Source organism: Mastomys coucha, unplaced genomic scaffold (assembly GCF_008632895.1).
Source record: "Mastomys coucha isolate ucsf_1 unplaced genomic scaffold, UCSF_Mcou_1 pScaffold15, whole genome shotgun sequence".
Taxonomy (NCBI): Eukaryota; Metazoa; Chordata; class Mammalia; order Rodentia; family Muridae; genus Mastomys; species Mastomys coucha.
The window spans coordinates 23,093,761-23,111,961 of record NW_022196897.1 but is presented as its reverse complement, the minus strand read 5'-3'; the positions used below and the strand labels follow the sequence as shown (position 1 = coordinate 23,111,961).

General features: G+C 43.4%; 1 protein-coding gene across 7 annotated transcripts in view; it reads right to left on the bottom strand.

Annotated features, from left to right (window-relative positions):
* The window catches only part of Cntrl (centriolin), a 75,147-nt gene that overhangs the window by 5,444 nt on the left and 51,502 nt on the right, over positions 1–18,201 (bottom strand). For 6 of the 7 annotated variants that reach the window (XM_031369973.1, XM_031369976.1, XM_031369974.1 and 3 more), the window contains 14 exons: positions 16,189–16,381; positions 13,652–13,782; positions 13,338–13,478; positions 13,097–13,223; positions 12,780–12,944; positions 11,929–12,088; positions 9,446–9,561; positions 9,146–9,363; positions 5,334–5,491; positions 4,069–4,142; positions 2,715–2,903; positions 2,140–2,365; positions 1,342–1,547; positions 223–363 (listed from right to left, as the gene is read on the bottom strand). In XM_031369973.1, coding sequence (XP_031225833.1) covers positions 223–363; positions 1,342–1,547; positions 2,140–2,365; positions 2,715–2,903; positions 4,069–4,142; positions 5,334–5,491; positions 9,146–9,363; positions 9,446–9,561; positions 11,929–12,088; positions 12,780–12,944; positions 13,097–13,223; positions 13,338–13,478; positions 13,652–13,782; positions 16,189–16,381 — 2,245 coding nt within the window. Of the gene's footprint in view, positions 1–222; positions 364–1,341; positions 1,548–2,139; positions 2,366–2,714; positions 2,904–4,068; positions 4,143–5,333; positions 5,492–9,145; positions 9,364–9,445; positions 9,562–11,928; positions 12,089–12,779; positions 12,945–13,090; positions 13,224–13,337; positions 13,479–13,651; positions 13,783–16,188; positions 16,382–18,201 lie in introns of those variants that run through there. The other variant, XM_031369979.1, reaches the window with a different exon arrangement.

The following is an 18,201-nucleotide window of genomic DNA, read 5'->3' as shown; positions in this document are numbered from 1 at the left end:
AAAAAAAAAAAAAAAAAAAAGTTTATTTAATTTTAAGAGTATATTTTCAACCAATCCTTTTTCCTTAAGCATAAATTTTAAGGCTGAAAAAAAATTAACTTGAAGAACACTCTTACAGTCAGCTCTTCACAACTCCCACATTCCTCTTAAAGAGATACAACAATAAACCCTGCCTGCACCCACATGGTGGCCCTGGCAGCAGCTGGGGTTCTGGGTGCACACCTGTTTCTTGAGCTCCAGGTACTCCTGCTGCATCTGGCTGAGCTCCTTCATGAGGCGCCTGGCCCTCTCGTGGTTGTCCTGGGCCACCAGTTCGATTGTAGCCATTTCCTTTTGCATGCAGCTGTTCTCCTGCTTCTGCTCCTAGGACACAGGGAGGCAAAGGACTTTGCAGCCACACAAGGACAGGTGTAGTTACTGGGTTCTGCACTCACTAGCAATGGAAAGACCTCAGTTTCTACAGCTGTAAAATGGAACATTCTGGAGGTGGGTGTAGTGTGACTGGAAGAATTTGAATCCAGTGTTTGAAGTCAGATCTTTAGCAGTACCTCTGACAAGTTTCCTTCTTTCTCAGCCCCATTAGTGATCCATAAAAACGCAACAATATCTTCATGGGTTGTAGGGATTATCATTTATTTATTTGAGACAGGGTCTCGCTGTATAGCTCTGGCTGGCCTGGAACTCACTGTAAGACCAAGCTGGCCTTGAACTCACAGAGATCCTCCAGCCTCTGGTTTTGAGTGCTAGGATAAGAGGAGGGTGCCACCATGGCCAGCTTAAATTTTAGACATCTAAATCTATCTTTATGATCTTCCTGCCCAAGTCCTAGTTAAAGCACACCACCTTCTGAGAATGCATCGGATTTCCTTCATACAACAGTTCCACTCATTCCCTCCAGAGAGCACTGAAAGCATCCATTCCTGGGAGTCCACTGTGCTTACTGCTCTGACCAATGTGATAGCACCCCACCCCCTTAGGTCAAGGGTAAAAGCATGGTAGACCAGGCTTTCTGGTTTTAGTATGCTTGATAAAAATCAATGTTGACCAAAAAGGGCAGAATGTCACAAACCTACCATCCCAATACAGGCGTAGTGCTCTGAGCAGATGCACAGCTCTCTACTGTATCATGCTGTCCACAGGATGGCTGCTGGCAGCCAAGTCTCACCGTGGGCTTCAACAATCAATTATGACAAAATAAACCAATAATTACCACTGGGTTAGGACCTGGGTTGATGGATAATTTATTTTCTTCATAATGAAGTAGTGTACAAGTAAAATGCATGTGTCCAGTCGGTGTAAACATATTATTTTCTCTAGACTCCCTGGGCAGCAAACACTTACCAGAAGGTTTTGCTCCAGCTGGCTCCGCTGGATCTTCAGAGCTTCCTTCAGCCCAGCCACCTGCTTCTCTGCCTTCTTCCTTTCTGTTAAGAACTGGCTTCGCAGGAGGCTGAAGTCTGCCCTCATAGCATCAGCCTCTTTCTGTAGGGCCAGCAGCTCACCTGACTTCTCTAGTAGCTGCTGCTCCCGTTCTGAAAGCTGCTCTTCTGGAATGTGAGTGAGCACGCTTAGGAGGTTTGGCCACGGGCCCTGGGCCAGCTGTGGGCAGAGCTTTGTGCTCTTCATGGGTAGGCTGCCTATTAGTGAGTGGCATGTACCCTACTCTAGTACTGGCTTTCACAAGCCTGCCCTGATCCACTCCACAGGCTCAAGAAAGGTTTGCCACGAGACAGCAAACTGACTCCAAAGTAAATCCAACTCTAGCATAGCTCATGCACTCAACCTTTGGCTGCTGACACTGCATTTCTCAATAGCTGAGGTCACTACTCCCGAATAACTTGTCCTTTAGAGACTCTAACATCCCACCATAATGCCCTACTTTCCTGTACATGGTTCTTGAAAGAGGAAGAAGGGTATGAAGAGACATACTGGCCAATCTCAGGGTCAAACTTCATCATAAAGACCCATTCACCCAACCTCCCTGCGTTCTTCCTTGGCCATCCTTTACAGGGCTGCTGCCTGCCTTCCGGCTTTGGCTCTCGTGCCTCCTCCTGGGGTGGCTGGGTCTGGGTATTCTTCACATACTTCAGACAACCAGGACAGCCCCGCGCCCCCCTCCCATGCCTGCCATGAACTTACTGGCCTGGGACAGCATCTTCTCCAGGCCCTCAGTGCACCGCTCCTCTTCCTGCAGGGTCCTGAGGTGTCCTTCAGCTGCCGACACATCTGTGAGCAGCTGCTTCAGCTTGCTCTTCTGCTCGGTCAGCTCCTTCTCCAGCTGCCCCTGCTGCTGCTCCAGAATCACTTTCCCAGCCTCAAACTTCTGCTCCTCATCTTCTCTTTCTTTCTGGAGTTTTTGCAACGTCTGAATAGAGAATAACCTGAGTCGATCATAAAAGAACCACTGTCCCAGACGATCCTCAGATTCTAGTTCCAAAGAGAGAAGCACTTAGAGAGGAGGGCAGACAGACAGACAGACCAACCAAATGCCAGTGCCTCTATAATGATGAAGCCAACTGGCCACTGTGAGAAGAGGATACAGCTTGCTAATTAATTAGCTTGTGGCCACTGAACTCTTTACAGGACCAAAGCTGGATGACTTAACAACCTATACATTATACAAGTCAAAGAGTCACACAGAAGGTGCACACGGGGCAGGCTGATCTGGGGTGAGGAGGTGGGAGGCACAGAGCCCCATGAAGCGAGCACAGTACCATTTCTTGCTGGTCTAGCTGGAGCGTGCTTCCTCTGATCTCCTCCTGAAGCTCTCGGAGTTGCCGTTCTTTTGTCTCCGTCTCTCTCTGGCAGCTCTCTAACCTGGCAATCCATTTGCTGATGTCCTTCTGCAGCTGTGCCTGCTCACTAAGCAATGCATTCTGGCACTTGGTGGTGTGGATCAGGTCCTTTAGGCAAAAGAACACACTGAAATGCCTCACAAAGTCACTTCCTAAGGTGACCAGAGTCAGTCCAGAGCCCACCAAGTCTGAAAAGTGCCACCTGCCTTATCTTTTCAGCACACTTAGAGAAGGTACCCAGGACTCGAGTGAGCTCCGGGCTTTCCGTCTGTTAGTGCCTAACAAGTAAGATGGTGAAACCACAGTGAAAGCTTTGCAGCCTTGCCATCAAGATAGGAATAAATGCTGCTTTGCAAATAACCCAGGGCTGTTGGGATAATGAAGGTGCTAAACTCAAGAATTAAGCCTGGCTTTGTTACTATATCAAATATTTAGACAAGTTCAAAAACTTAGAAAAAATTCTGAAAAATTTTTAACAGAGAGAAATTTAAGAATCTGATATCTTGGGGGCTGGAGAGATGGCTCAGTGGTTAAGAGCACTAACTGCTCTTCCAGAGGTCCTGAGTTCAAATCCCAGCAACCACATGGTGGCTCACAACCATCTGTAATGGGATCTGATGCCCTCTTCTGCTGTGTCTGTAAATGATGACAGTATACCCACATACATGAAATAAATAAATAAATCTTTAAAAAGAAAAAGTCTGGCATCTTAAAGACTTTTGTCTTAAAATGTTATGTCTTAGAAACACAGGATCCTGAAGGCGTAGGAAGAGAGTTTATGTGTTTCTCTAATTTGCTTGAAGTCCTCTGAAACCCAGACTGTACCCTATTTTCACAGGCTGACCCTGAGTCACCTAGAGCAAGGTCATCAGAAGCACAGGGCTACAAGCTGCACTAGTCAACACCTGAGCAGACCCTGCTCTGAATGGATCCCTACATCCAGCATCCCCACTAAGGCTTCTGGGAACTGCTGTCTGACTCTGGTCTAACTTCTACCCTACTTCTTCTTAGCTTTGGATAAACTTGAGTCAAGAGCTAAAATAGATTAGAGAACCGCCTGAGGACCAAAGCCTTATGTGGAGGCTGTGCTGTGTACCAAGGCCCTATGGTGCTGTGAAAGGGTCCTACAGTGCCCTTATACCTACACCTACACACCTACAGTGTGCTGTGTAAGGGACCTTGTGTAAGTGTAGGTGACCTTGTGATGCTGTGTAAGGAGCCCTATGAGGCTGTAGTGCAAACCATAAAAAGCCAATTATACTTTGCCCCTTACCTGCTTTGCTAGGTCCAAATGGTCGTGCGTATTATCCAGTTCCTCCTGTAGGGAGTTTATGGCTTCCTGTTTATCTATCAAAACATTTTCATAAGATGTTATTTGCAAGTATACATACAGCATATATGTTTACATTCTGGACCCCTCTTAAAAGCATCAGAACTGAATTTACATTTATTTCTGTTAACTCAATGATGCCAAAATTATATGTATAGTTATATGTATAACTATGCACATATGTTATATGTATAACCCTGTGGGGTTTAAAGAATCTCATAAACATTTAACTAATAATGTTGGTGAGATGCAAGGCTTTAAAATGAGTATATTCTACATTGCTGTTGGAAATGTAAGGCTTGGTATACTCTTTCATGAAGACAATGTATAGACAGAATTGTCATCTATTACCAACTATGTGATCTTGAGCAAATTGCAAGAAAATTAACCCTCAGTATCATCATCTGTAAATGGATAAAATACTGGTTTCTATGTCAAAAATGCTAATGAAGGTTTTATTTTTGATACAGTCTCATGATGCAGCCCAGTTGGCTCTGAACTTGTGTTCCTCCTGCCTCTGCCTATTGAGTGCTAAAATTATAGGTGTGTCACCAGATCTATTTGTGTCACATGGATGAAATGAGACAGTACATACTTAATGACTAGAATATAATAAATACTCAAAAAAATACATCATTAGCTATAAATACTTAGCCATTTCTCCTAAATAAATTATTATTTGGTAATAAAAGGCATTTTTACTATTGCCTTCAACACTCCTAACCCACATACATAGTCACAATTATGACCTGAGGGGTGATGTCAATTCACTATTGTGTGTACTATAATGTGTGAGTGTGAGCATGTGCCATCATCAGTGTGGAGACTGAAGGTCAACATCTAGGTGTCAATTCTCAGTTCTTTCCTTTTATTGTGCTCCTAAACGATAGAACTCAGGTTGTCAGGCTTGGTGGCAAGTGCTTTTTACCTACTGAACCGCCTCACTGGCCCAAAAGTAATTTGTATTTAACCTTTTTTTGCTCTATTTTTAAACTGTTCTTTACGGCACATAAATTAGATTTTAAAAACCAGCTTAAGATGAAATTCATGTACCATGTGTGTCTTAAAGTATACGATTTAGACTTAGTGTGTTCACAGAGTGCTATAATTAAATCCATAATATATTTTTACACCATTCTGCACCAATCATGTCAGCTAAGGAGAGGCTGTGGGTGGAGCCACGGCCTCCAGTTCAGTCCCTTCCTTACCTAGTAACTGCTGCTGCACCTGGGAAACCTCACTGTGTAGGGCAAGCTTGTCTTGGCTCAGCTGCTCCAGCTCCTGCTGCAGCTTTCTGACACTCAGTTCCAGCTTCCCTAGGTTGGACTGCTCTGTTTTGTTGCTTTCTTCTGTGGCTGCTAAAACTCTAACACAGAATAAAGCAGACTGTTAGACAGAAAAGACCCACACTACGTAGATGACGGGCAGCGCTGCCTTCTGCAATGCAGACAGTGGATGTTGTCAGGGTGAAGGTAAGGCTGGAGATGGAGGATGCTAGAACTCGTTTTTAAAAGAAGCATTACGGCTTTCCAAACAGGAGATTTAAGAAAAAAAATTTCATTAAGTTAAAGCTTTAAAAAAACACACGTCAGGCTGGTGGGATGGCTCAGCGGTTAAGAGCACTGACTCCTCTTCCGAAGGTCCTGAGTTCAAATCCCAGCAACCACATGGTGGCTCACAACCATCTGTAATGAGATCTGACTCCTCTTCTGGTGTGTCTGAAGATAGCTACAGTGTACTTACATATAACAATAAATAAATCTTAAAAAAAAATTAAAAAAAAAAAAAAAACACATGTCAAAATTCCAAACACAAAACAAAATGAAACTGAATGATAAGCATCCTGCTGACTCATCCACTACTGACAAAGCAGGAAACACGGCTACATATACAATAGGGCCTTCACCTATCAGCTGTTCTAGCAGGCATGTATTGACTGTGGTTTTAACCTGGATTTCCCTCGTGCTTATTTCCCATTTTATATCTTCTATAAAAATATATGTTCAAATCTTTTGCCCATTTAAAAAAACAGGTTATTTCCTATCAAGTTTGGAAGACTTTTACACGATGTTTGTGGACCTAAGTCCTGTTACATACCAGGTTCAAAGTCTTTTCTCCTAACTGTTGTCACGTATTTTTCTTTAGTTTTAACAGTATATTTTAGAGTGATCTTTTAAATATCCAGTTTTTGTTTTTAATTTTATTTTATTTTTGGCTTTTTGAGAAAGGGTCTTTCTACATATCCCTGGCTATCCCAGCCTCAAACTCACAGAGATCCACCTGCCTCTGCCTCCTGAGTGCCACCACACTTGTCTAGGTAAGATCACATATTTCTTATCACTGTGCATTCCCGTGAGCACAGGCGGAGGACAGGCTCCAGGAGCCTTCTTTGCCCTGGCTCATGTTTCTACCACCTTATGTTCTCCAGAATAGCTGGCATGTGGGCTCCCAGGTCATTTTCCTATCCCCGCTTCCTGTCCTGCCACGAGAGTGCTGGGATCTCAGATGCATACCCAGAGCATTTGTCCTTCTTATTAGGTTCCAGGGACCGACCTAAGGTCATCAGGATTGCCAGGCTTTGAATCCTCATCTCCACTGTCCTGTCAGCTCTAAATGTCTTGTTTTATTCGTTTAATTTTGTGCATATGTGTGAGCACATATGTGTAAGGTGTGCTTACCTGTACAGGCATGTGTGAAATAGGTGTTCTCTCACTGAACCTGGAACTCACTCTTTTGGCTAAACTGGCTGGCCAGTGGGCCCACGAGGTCCACTTATCTCCAACCCACAATGCCCAGCTTTTTATGTGGGCATTCATTCCTGAAACCCAGGTCCTCACTGAGCTCTCTCTCCACCCTTGTGCTTTATTGTGGAGTTTTTTGTTTTGTTTTTTTATGGATCATGCTTTTGGCATCTAATTAAGAAGAATTTTGTCCTACTCAAAGTCACAAAGGGCTTACCTTCTCTAAGTTTTACATTTACATTTATGTTTATGGCTCATTTTATTTTACACTGACTTATTCATTGGGGAGGGGTATGCACTATGCCATGGCACATGTGTGGAGATAAAATGATAACTTAAGGAGTTGGTATTCTCCTTCTATTTGGTGGGTTCTGGGAATTATACTCAGGTTGTCCCAAGCTTCAACCTTTACCCAGGGAGCCATTCTGCTGGCTTGTTTTATGAGCATGCGTGTGCAGCCTGCATGTGTGTCTGTACACTACTGCATGCCTGGTGCTCACAGCAGCCAGAAGGGAATGTCAGAATGCCTAGAACCAGAGTTTCGAGTGGTTGTGTGCTGCCATGTTAGGTGGTAAGAATCAAACTCAAGGCCTATGAAGAGCAGCCAGCTCTGGAACTGCTGAGCCATCTCTCCAGCTCCTCTATTTTTTGTATAGTGAAATATGGATCAAATTTTCTATTTTTGGGTCTTCAATTCTTTTAGCAATAATTCTAAAGAGACTACTCTATTGAAAAGATAGCTTTCAATCTTTCTCAAAATCTGTGCTTCATACAGCAAAGTTCATTTCTGGACCTTTATTCCAGCAGTTCTCAACCTGCAGTCTCAACTATTTGAGGATTTCACCTTTCACAGGGATTGTTCAAGACTGGCCAGAAAACAAAGCTATTTACATTGTGATTCCTAATAGTAGAAAATTACAGTTATGAAGTAGCAATGAAAATGGTTTTATGGTTGGGGTCACGCCATGAGGAACTGTGTATTAAAGGTCGCAGCATTAGGAAGGGTTGAAGACCAGCTCTGTTCTGTTGCCTGGATCCACTTATCTGCAGTATAGTACAATAGGATTTTGATTACTATAATTTGTATGAAGTGCTAAAATCAGGTCTGTTAGTCTTAACTCCTTTCTCATTTTCTAATTTTTTTCTAATTTTTTTTGGTGGAATGTCTAAGGAATTCTATAAATTGTAGGTTCTTTGTATTTTCTTATAAATTTTAGAACCAACTTATAACATTCTAAGAAAGAAAAAAAAACTTGGTGACTACAATTGTTTAGAATATTTAGGTCATTCTGAGAATAATCTGTCTTCTTATAGCAGTGAACAAAATGTTCCTTTTCATTATTCCCAGCAAAGCACTGTGTGTCCTGGAGGACAAGCTTGGGGTCTAAGAGCTTTCCCTGTAGAGTCAAGGTCTCACTGGCCTGTAGCTCATGGAGGGTAGGCCAGTGCCCAGAGATGCACTTGTCTCTGTGTAATCCCCATTGCTGGATTACAGCGTCTGTCACTGTGTCTGCTGTTTTTACTTTAACACAGAGACCTAGAGACTGAACTCAAGTCCTTGTGCTTGAAAGGCACTTTCCTGACTAGCCACCTTTCTACCCCAGGTAAGGTAGTCTGTTAAAAATGCTCTTAAGGGGGAACATTAGGGAAAAAGGAACAAGAAAAAATGGCATCAGAAAATTATGCTATCATGTTTGTACAATATTGCTTTTTCTGTTTTTTTTGTTGTTGTTGTTGTTGTTGTTGTAAGTTTTGCTGTTTTATTGTTGTTGTTGTTTGCTTTTGTTGCTTTTTGGAGGGGGTTTTCGAGACAGGGTTTCTCTGTGTAGCCCTGGCTGTTCTGGAACTCACTTTGTAGACTAGGCTGGCCTCGAACTCAGAAATCCATCTGCCTCTACCACCCAAGTGCTAGGATTAAAGGCATGCGCCACCACTGCCTGGCCTTTTGTTGTTTTTGAAGACAGGGTTTTTCTGTCTAGCCCTGACTTATCCTGGAACTCACTCCCGTAGGCTTTGGACTCAGACATCTGACTGTCTGCTTCCTGAGTGCTGGGGATAAAGGTGTGCACCAGCATGTGTAGCTTCTGCTGTTTTCTTGAGATAGGTTCTGACTAAGTAGCACTGATGGCTTGGAACCTACTGTTGTAGGCCATGGTGGCCTCAAATACACATCAATGCTCCTGCCTCCGCTGGGTGGGTGCTGGGATTACAGACATGCACCCCCATGAGCAGCTCTCTGTTCTCATGTTTGCCCCCCATGTCTTTATCCTTGCCCTTACCTTTTGGCGTGGGAAGACTTCTTTTCCCAGCTCTCACACTGCTCTTGGAGATCTTCCTTTTCTTTATTCAGACATTCGATGCAGGACTGCAGGGCCTGGCTCTCAGCCCTCACCCGCTCTGTCTCCCGCCTGTCTCTCTCCAGGAGCTGTCTCTGCCGCTCTAGCTCCCTTCTCTGTTGCTGAGCTGTCTGCTGCAAATTCTCTAGCTCTAGTTTCCCCTGAGTGAGAGAAAGAAGATTCAGACATCCTGAAAGAGAAAGAAAGGCTGAGGCGGCAGCGGCTCAGAGCTTTCCTCCGTACCTCCAGCACGTCCACCTGAATCTTCCCCAGCTCCACAACCTTCTGCTCATGCTGCAGTTTCAGGCCTTGTAGCTCATTAGTTTCAAGCTGCAGTATGTCTGCAACATTCTTTAGTTCTGAGGGAGGGACAAAGCAGGGTCAACGTTTGTGAACCAGGGAATAAAACAAACTATAACTCCTTGTTCACTGACCAGAAAGGGAAAAAAAAAAAGTCTTGTTGTGTTGCCTAAATGGTATTAATTTTATTCGTAAAGGAAAAATCTTTTTGAAAGTACTGTTAAAAACATTAATTTGTGCTGGGCACTGGTGGTGCACATCTTTAATCCCAGCACTAAGGAGGCAGAGGCAGGTAGATCTCTGAGATACACTGTCTCTAAAAAACAAAAACAAAAATAAGCAAACAAAATAAAAAAATTCAACACTAATTTGTTAAAAACATTGTAACAAAACCAGTAAACTCCTGACTCTAGGAGCATTTATATCCACATCCTTATACGAAAATGGAGGAAAAACTTGAAATTATGGGTATCTGTTCTCTACAAAAACTCTGGAAAAGGAGCGATAGCCCAGCAGCCAGTGGTCAGTACTAACAAACGTGCTAAGAATCTCTAGAAGGGACGGTGACATGATGACCTGGGATGAATTTGAGGGAACCAACTCCCCAAAGCCGCCCTGACTCCATGTCCATACTTTCCCTTCTCCCTCTCTCCCCCCTCCCTTTTTCTCTCGTTCTCTTTCTCTCTCCCTCTCTCCTTCTCTCTCTCCCTCTTTTTTTCTTTCTCTGTCTCTCTCCCTCCCCCCTCACATATCACACACACACACACACACACAAGACTATGCTATAAATAACTCCAAAAGCTGACCACTACGACAGCACTTTGGGATTTTTTATTTCAGGAGTACACTTTGTTTGACACAGGCATGACCTCAGACCCACAGTCAAAGGTGAGGATCTAAAAGCGTCAAGCAGACATGGAAGCTCTGGACAGGAAGTTGACTTGACTGAGCAAAGAAGCCTTCCTTCCCCTAGCTGCGTTCTGATGGTGTGAGTGCTGACAGTGTGTGCACAAGCTAGCTACTGCAGCTGCATCCTCCCAGCCGTTTGCAGCCCAAGACTGCTACCCAGGCCTACAGAGACTTCCTAGGAGGCTGTGCCCCTCCGGAACCTCAGAAGAGAGGGTAGAGAGATGAGAGCCAGAGGACCAGGAAGGCTAGAGTTGAGATTGATCTTGTAGCTATGCTAGGGAGCTACACTCACCAAGTCTCAACCACACACTGCCTAAACAACACTGGCACAATTCCGAACAGGCTATACAAAATTCTGTACTACTGAGCTGTACTGCTGTGAGTAACAAACTGGGGACCTGGGCTGTTGTGTAACTGATGCTGCTCTAGCAGAGTGAGCATGACTCACCTGATCCCCACTTCTCTGAGTGCCAGTCTGCATATCTGCTTTTTCCTCAGTCTCTTCCTGCCCTAATCAGGTTTCCAGGACACAGCAGGTAAAAGCATTTGCTATATAGGTATGAGGACCCAAGTTTGGATCCCAGTACCCCCACAAAAAGCTGCATGTGGCTGTGCATGCACCAGTAACTCCCTGTGGGGATGTGTAGGGTGTGGGGTGGGGTGCAGTGCAGTTTAGAAGGGTCACTGGGACTTTCTGGTAGACATCTATAACTGCAGTGCTCTCTGTGTGTGTTGGGGAGGGTCTGCAGAGACAAGGGGATCACTGGGACCTGGCTGAGAGCCCTGAGTGAGTGACCCAACAGGACATGTTATGTTCCTTCCCCTCTGAGCTGTGCACATACACAGGGATGCACACACAAAAGAAAACAGGGCAACATGAGTAAGTAAATAACTGGGCTCTCTCCCACATCCACGACTCACCTCCTATGTGTGCTCTCGTTTTACATGTCATTATAGTGTAAACATAAGCCTTTTCTTTCCAGCTTCCTAAGTATAAATCTTGCTGTGGCACACATAAAGGCTGGCACTTTGGTTTTACAAGCTTGAATGTCTGGAGTGCTGAAGCCCTGGCTGAGCATCTCAGTTACATTCCCAGCAGCTGTGAGAGTTCTTCCATGATCTTACCAGGCACCAATAAGCTTATTTTGCCTTAAATAATCCTTAACATAATGAACAGCAGGAAACATTGACTTCTTTTTATAATTTAAAATTATAATTTTATAATTTACAGTTCAGTTGTAAATTTGGCCAGGTGCACTTTACTGTGACCTGGAGTGCAGGATGTGGCCAGCCTCACATTCTGTGATTTGCATTTTTCATTTGTTTGTTTTATTGAGTCTAGGACCCTAACCTATGGACTAGTGACAGCATATTTATGATCTTTCTACTTTAGTTAATCAACCTCACAGACACAGTGACTTGTCTCTGAGTCTGGTCAACTTGACAATGAAAATTAGCCCTCACAGCACTCTGTCCACTGTTAATTCCATCGGCTGTGACTTGCTTTTTAAACTCACCAGTCTTATGTTTCGACAGCTGCTGTAAAACTACCTGAAGACTCTCTTCCTCTTTCTCCATCTCCTGCTTTATAAGTGCAAGCTGAGTCTTCTTTTCACTGATGTGGACATTCAGTTCTCCTTTCTGAAAACTTAGTTCTTCCAGAAGTGATTTTACTTCCTGTGTTTAAATAAAAGTCATCTTCTCTGTAAATTACGATTCAAAATCCCCTTTACACCAGTCAGTTCAGTTGCTGCTCTATCTCATACATATAATTTGTAACTTAATTTATATTAAATTTTACATTAAATTATAATTTTTTGCCTTTGGTACCAAGCACAGCACTATATTTTGCACCAACATCTACCATGTAATATGAAAAAGTAACCTATATTCATGCAAATGGTTTGTGCCATTTACCCCATTCAAAGGCTTTCCCAGCCTCAGTGACCGTCAGAGGCAGAAGACTGAGGGCACAGACAATCACAAACTGAGATGCTCAGGACATAAGCAGCTATTATTAAAAGAGAGATAAAGAAACTCCTTAAGAGCAACCTAGAAACAAACAAACAAACAAACAAACAACCCCAGGAGGTTGCCTGTGGCTGAACCATGACAAACAGGCAGGATGCAATGTTGCCTATGACAGGGATAAGGGCATTCCTGGACAGGAAACTCACGAGAAAGCCAAAAAGCAAGAGAATCCAGAGGGTATTTAGAGGTCACATGACTGCCTCAGCACCAATATATTAACACCCCAAATGGTGCTATAGAGGGCATTTCTATCTCCACTTGGGGAGAACTAGGGAACACTTTAAAATAAGCCTCAGCACTGCCCTGAACTTCTAAGAAAGCCTACTGACAAACATACCCTAATGTGACTGCACTTCTCAGCAACTTCCGTCTCTCCCAGTGTCAGGGCTTCCTGGAGGTCAGCTTTTGCCTGGGCGAGGCTATCCTGGAGTAGAAGCAGCTCCTCCCTTCTATGCCCCAACTGTGAGTCAAGGACAGCCAACTCCTGCTGTTGGCTTGTCACCTGAAAAGGGAGATGGCAAATTCGACTCGAGGACACATGTATTCTTAATATTTTATTTTGTACTTTTCTATCTTTTCTACAACCAAATAAACCTTAGCCAGCAATATAAAATATGTTTAAAAATAGTTGTTTCCAGGTATCTACTGTCATACCTGGCTTTTCAATATTTCCAGCTCAGCTCTCTTGGCCTGAAGGAGAGTCTCAGATTCTTTAAGGACCTGAAGGTGGTGATCCTCATTGAGTTCTGCTGCCTTGATGTCTCTCTGCAGACTCTGAAGCCTACGTGGCAGGGCAGGACTTGAGCAGCCCTCCTCTAAAGGAGCCAGATGCCCACAGCTGCTCCAGAACACACTTCCCACCCCTCACCCCACCCCTACCCCTCAAAGGCCTTACTCTTCTGTCAGTTTTTCCTTCTTCTCGTTTAGACACTGGAAATCAGCATCTTTGGCTGCTACAACTTTGTTTATTTCTTTCAAGATTTCTTCTTGTTTGATTTTGTGCTGCTCCAAGTCCTCTGTATCAGCCTGGAGCAATCTACAATACAGCATTCATGCCCCTGGCTCTTAGGGAATAGCATTGGAAGAACCATTCATTCCCCTGAGCCCCAGAGCCCTCAGCACCTGGGCCCCACCCACCTCAGAGGCCCGGGCTCCACCTATCTCGGAGGCTGGAGCTCCACCCACCTCAGGGGCCGAAGCTCCACCCACCTTAGTTGCTGCTCTGCTTTCACAAGGTTAAGTGCGGTCTCCTGGGCTCTCTTTTCTAATGCCTCAGAGTCTGACTCAGTTTGTAATAAATTTCTCTTGGCATCAGTGAATTTTTCAACAGCACTCTTTGTCTAGAAAAAAAAAAAACTATCATTAAGAATAATTCGGCTGCAGTACTCACTATAGTTACTGGCAGTATTAACTGGTACAACTCTTAGAAAACAAGATAAAAACAGAAAAATGTGAAGACATCCCTTTGCTGTGAATCTCTAATGCTTAGAAAATTATCTAGAAGCAAATAACAACTGTAAAAATATAATGAGATAAGATAAATCTTGACAAATAAAAATAGTGTAATAAAACAGGATGCTATCTAGTCTTTAAGATGACAATGTTGCAGCATACAGATGTTAAAATATGTTGGGCCAGAAAAATATCTTAAATGGTATAAGTGCTCTGAGAAGAACTATATAAAACTATGTTTGTGTCAACAAAGATGGAACATTTATGAAAAAAGTCATCTGAAGATGATGAGAATGGAGGTAATCTTTTTATTCCAAAAATGTGATTTTCAAACCTAGCCAACTAAACAGCAATAATTTTACCAAACTTCCTTCTACACAGATTCTTCTTACTTGAGACCTTATAAGCTGAAAAGGACCCTCACTTTGTGATGGTGACTTACTTTGAAGTCTTTAGACATACTCCTATGCTAGATTTGGCAAAAAGCACTTTCAAAAAGATCAGCTTGGCTTCCTGATCATCTAGAGCAAGAGGGTTAATAGATCTAAGATTTTAGTTTGCACTGACTCACAAACAGCCTCCAAAGTCAGATGTGGCTGCGTGTGAAATCTGTCTACCAACTGGGTGTCATCTCTTCTTTCAGCAGGTTCCACAATGTTAGACATGTCACCGCATCTCTTCAGACAGCTGCCTTCTGCCAGCTCATTAGCAAAGCCTTGGGCAAGGCTCATCATCTACTTAAGGGAGTCCCTGGGAGGAGAGTGTCTCCACTGTGGCCACTCTGCCTCTATGTGCCCACTGCCAAGGCCACTGGTTAAAACAAGTAGAGGGGATATGTTTTCTCTAGTTCCATAACACCTACTTCTCCACACAGCAAACTAACATTTACAGAACAAGGACTGCTCCTAGGAAAAGGCACGAGGACTTCCTTGTTCTCATTTAGAACCATGTGAAGAATTCCTGGATGGGAGCTATGCCTGCAGGGCAGATGGATTTTAATGGTGTGGAGGGGTTGGAAGTTTGCAGGTCCACAGACTCACTGCAATTTCTACTGGGTTAGCTTCAGCCTCCTGGGGAGACATTCCTTTCCCACCTCTGGGTGGTGACCAACAACCTGTTGACTAGCAGAGAAAGCTGACCCAACATCCTGAAAAACAGATTAAGAAACAAAACCAAAAGCCATTTGGGTTCTATTAACAGAAGACTTCTGGGCAGCTACCTGAAGTCTGCAACTGCCTCGCTGCCCCTTCTTCTCTGATATTTCCACCAATGCATTTGAAAATGTCTTCGATTATGACTTTGTGTGTTGTTACTATGAAAACCTTATGAAACTATTAATACATTAGAACATGAAATATCAAGCCATGGTTCTTCATATTTGGCTCCAAGATAAACTATCTTGTACCTCTTTGAGGTGAGAGCTATGTTTCTGTAACAACAGTGATAATACACAGACCTTAATAGGTGAAGCCAATCGCTCAGTCCAAACTATAGGTTTCTATTAACTTAAATTGACCCAAGTTGAACTAACAAAGTAAAAACAGTTCCTGAAGTACTTTGTGTGCCCAGGGTCTTTTTCTCTCTGGAATACTCATTTAACTAAAGAACTCTAGAGAAGGCAGAACTTCAACTATGAGACTCTGGGCTGCATGTGTAAACCAAGTTAACACCACTTCATAGGGCTGCCAGAGATGCTAAAGGAAATGCGTTCATAAATGCGTAGGAAGTCACTTTTTCTCTTTGGCTTTCCTCTGTACTGTGTCCTAAAGAATGCTACTACCATTCACTCGGTAGTCCAGAGGCAACATACCAGCAAAGAAGATCTCAGAACCTTTCTTTCTTTCAATTTTAACTTGGCTGTACCTAAATGAATAGAAATCTATGACTCAGTAATTGAAAATAGATCATTACTTCTGTTATCAACTTGATGAAGGAAGACTTCTATAAGTATCTATTTGTCATTTAAAAAGACACAGATTGAAAAGTCCAAAGTTAAAACAAACGACCAACCACCTCACCTCTGTACCCCAATACACTCAGCTGGACAAGTAGGACACGCTGAGAACTAAATAGCACAGCGTCTGGAATCTAAAGCATGCATTTAAATCCACACTCAACAGTCCACACATTCTTAGCTTGAATTTACAGACAAGGTGAGTAAAGTCAGCAGACCTAAGTGACTTGCTCAGATGTACAGCTCGGACAGAGTGCTCTTTGCCATCATTGCTTTCCAGTTTTAGGCAGGAGGCTGCCTGTGTCCCACAGGAGTCCAGCCTAAAGCACACTAGACACACCTTCTCCTTGGTGCATGCAAGTTCATTCTCGGCTTCCGCCAGAAGTCGGTCAGCTTCCCTGAGCTCCGAGCGACGTTTCAGGAGAGTTTTCTCTAGGCACTCAATTTCATCTACAATATCCTCATGATGTTTGAGAGACTTTTCTATTTCTAGTTCAGTCATAAGATTCTCAACATTTCCATCAATGAAGTCCCTAAAAATTGCAAAAATATCAAGAGATTTTAAACAGAGACAATATGGACACTGATAGACTATGAAGAATGTTCAAAAATTTACTTTGTCTTTTTTGTTTTAGAGGCAGGGTTTTGCTGTGTAACCCTGGCTGTCCTGGAACGCACTCTGTATATCAAGTTGGTCTCGAAGATCTGCCTGCTCTTGTCTCTCAAGTATTGGGATTAGAAGTGTGTGCCACCCAACACCTAGGTAAGGAATTTACTAACTTTTTAAGAAAGTAGCTACATGTTCAAAATATATTCCTTTCCTTTTTTTTGGTTTTTGAGACAGGGTTTCTCTGGGTAGCCCTGGCTGTCCTGGAACTCACTCTGTATACCAGGCTGGCCTCGAACTCAAAAATCTGCCTGCTTCTGCCTCCCAAGGGTTGGGAATAAAGGTCTGCACCACCACTGCCTGGCTCAAAATACATTCTTATTATAAACACATAGTATTCCTGGCAGTAAAAGCATACTGTGTCACAGGCTTGATGGACTTGGGTCAGCACCTGGCCAAGACAGTATTGCCACATCATTTTCCTGAAGAATAAAGATAAGGAAGTGACTACACAAAAATTTCCAGCCTCTTAGTCCTCAAGGAAACAGTCTCAGAGCATGCAACTCCACACACTGCACTATTTTGTGATTGACTTCTTTATGTTAGAGTAAAACTGTCATAAACGATTTGGTAAAAAGTCATGACACAAAATTTAGTAACTCAAGGCTAACAAGACAAAATTATCTGAAAATGGGTTGCTTTGCAGAAAAAAATACATGAAATCAAACTCAGCACACTGATGCTTTTCTTCTTTCTTTAAACAAAGGCATGCAGATAATTTTTGCCTTTTTCTCTGAACACTAAGTGCTCCCCAATTTTCCTGGAATAATCATTTTATACTGTTACAGTGGGAGAAGTGAAGCCTATGCCCCACCCAGTCTGTCCTCTTCCTAACATGCACATTCACATGAAAAGCTTTATCATACCCACAAGCAAGCAGCAAGTCCCAGTCTTCTAAGTGTGGCTTGAGAGAGCTGTCTACTCCTAGACAGCAGTGATCACGTCTCTCTCACTCTGCCTGCCTCACAGGCCTCCCTATCACACTGAGGCCCAGGCTGGTCTATATTAAATGACAAAAGCAAGGGAACTGCCATAACTCATGCACTAGCACAGAAGACAGCATTTCATCTACCTGACCAGACAGCAGAGGCACGTGAACTACCTGACCCATGCTAGGTGCAGGCCTCACAGATGGAGGTCTAGCCATTCCCCTCAATGACTCTGGCCAGCCACAGCACTGCTCAAGCAGGGCTATACTAATGGTGGCTAACCCCGCACTGTACAAGATACCTAAGAAGAAAAAAAGGCCTACTATAAAAGGGATCCTTTACCTTTAATGTTTTTAAAAGATTTTATGTGTATGATGTTTTGGTTGCCACGTATGTATGTGCACCACTGAGTGCCTGGTACCCCCAGAAGAGGATGTATCTCCTGGAACTGAAGTTATAGATGCTTATGAGCCACTATGTGGGTGCTGGGAATTGAACCTGCACCCTCTGCAAAAAGCAACAAGTGTTTTAACTTAAAGCCTGAGTCACCTATGCTGTCTGCCCACTGTCACTTTTGTTTTGAAAGGCAGGACAGACAGACAGGGCTTGGGGAAGGCATGTGGTGTGGAGGCAGAGCAAAGTGGTTCGTGGGGAGACCACAGGTTCAGGCCAAGCACTGTGTGAGGCTGAAGGGTAACAAAGACGGGCACTGAGTCACAGCACTTTCTTTTTTTTTTTTTTTTTTTTTTTTTTTTTT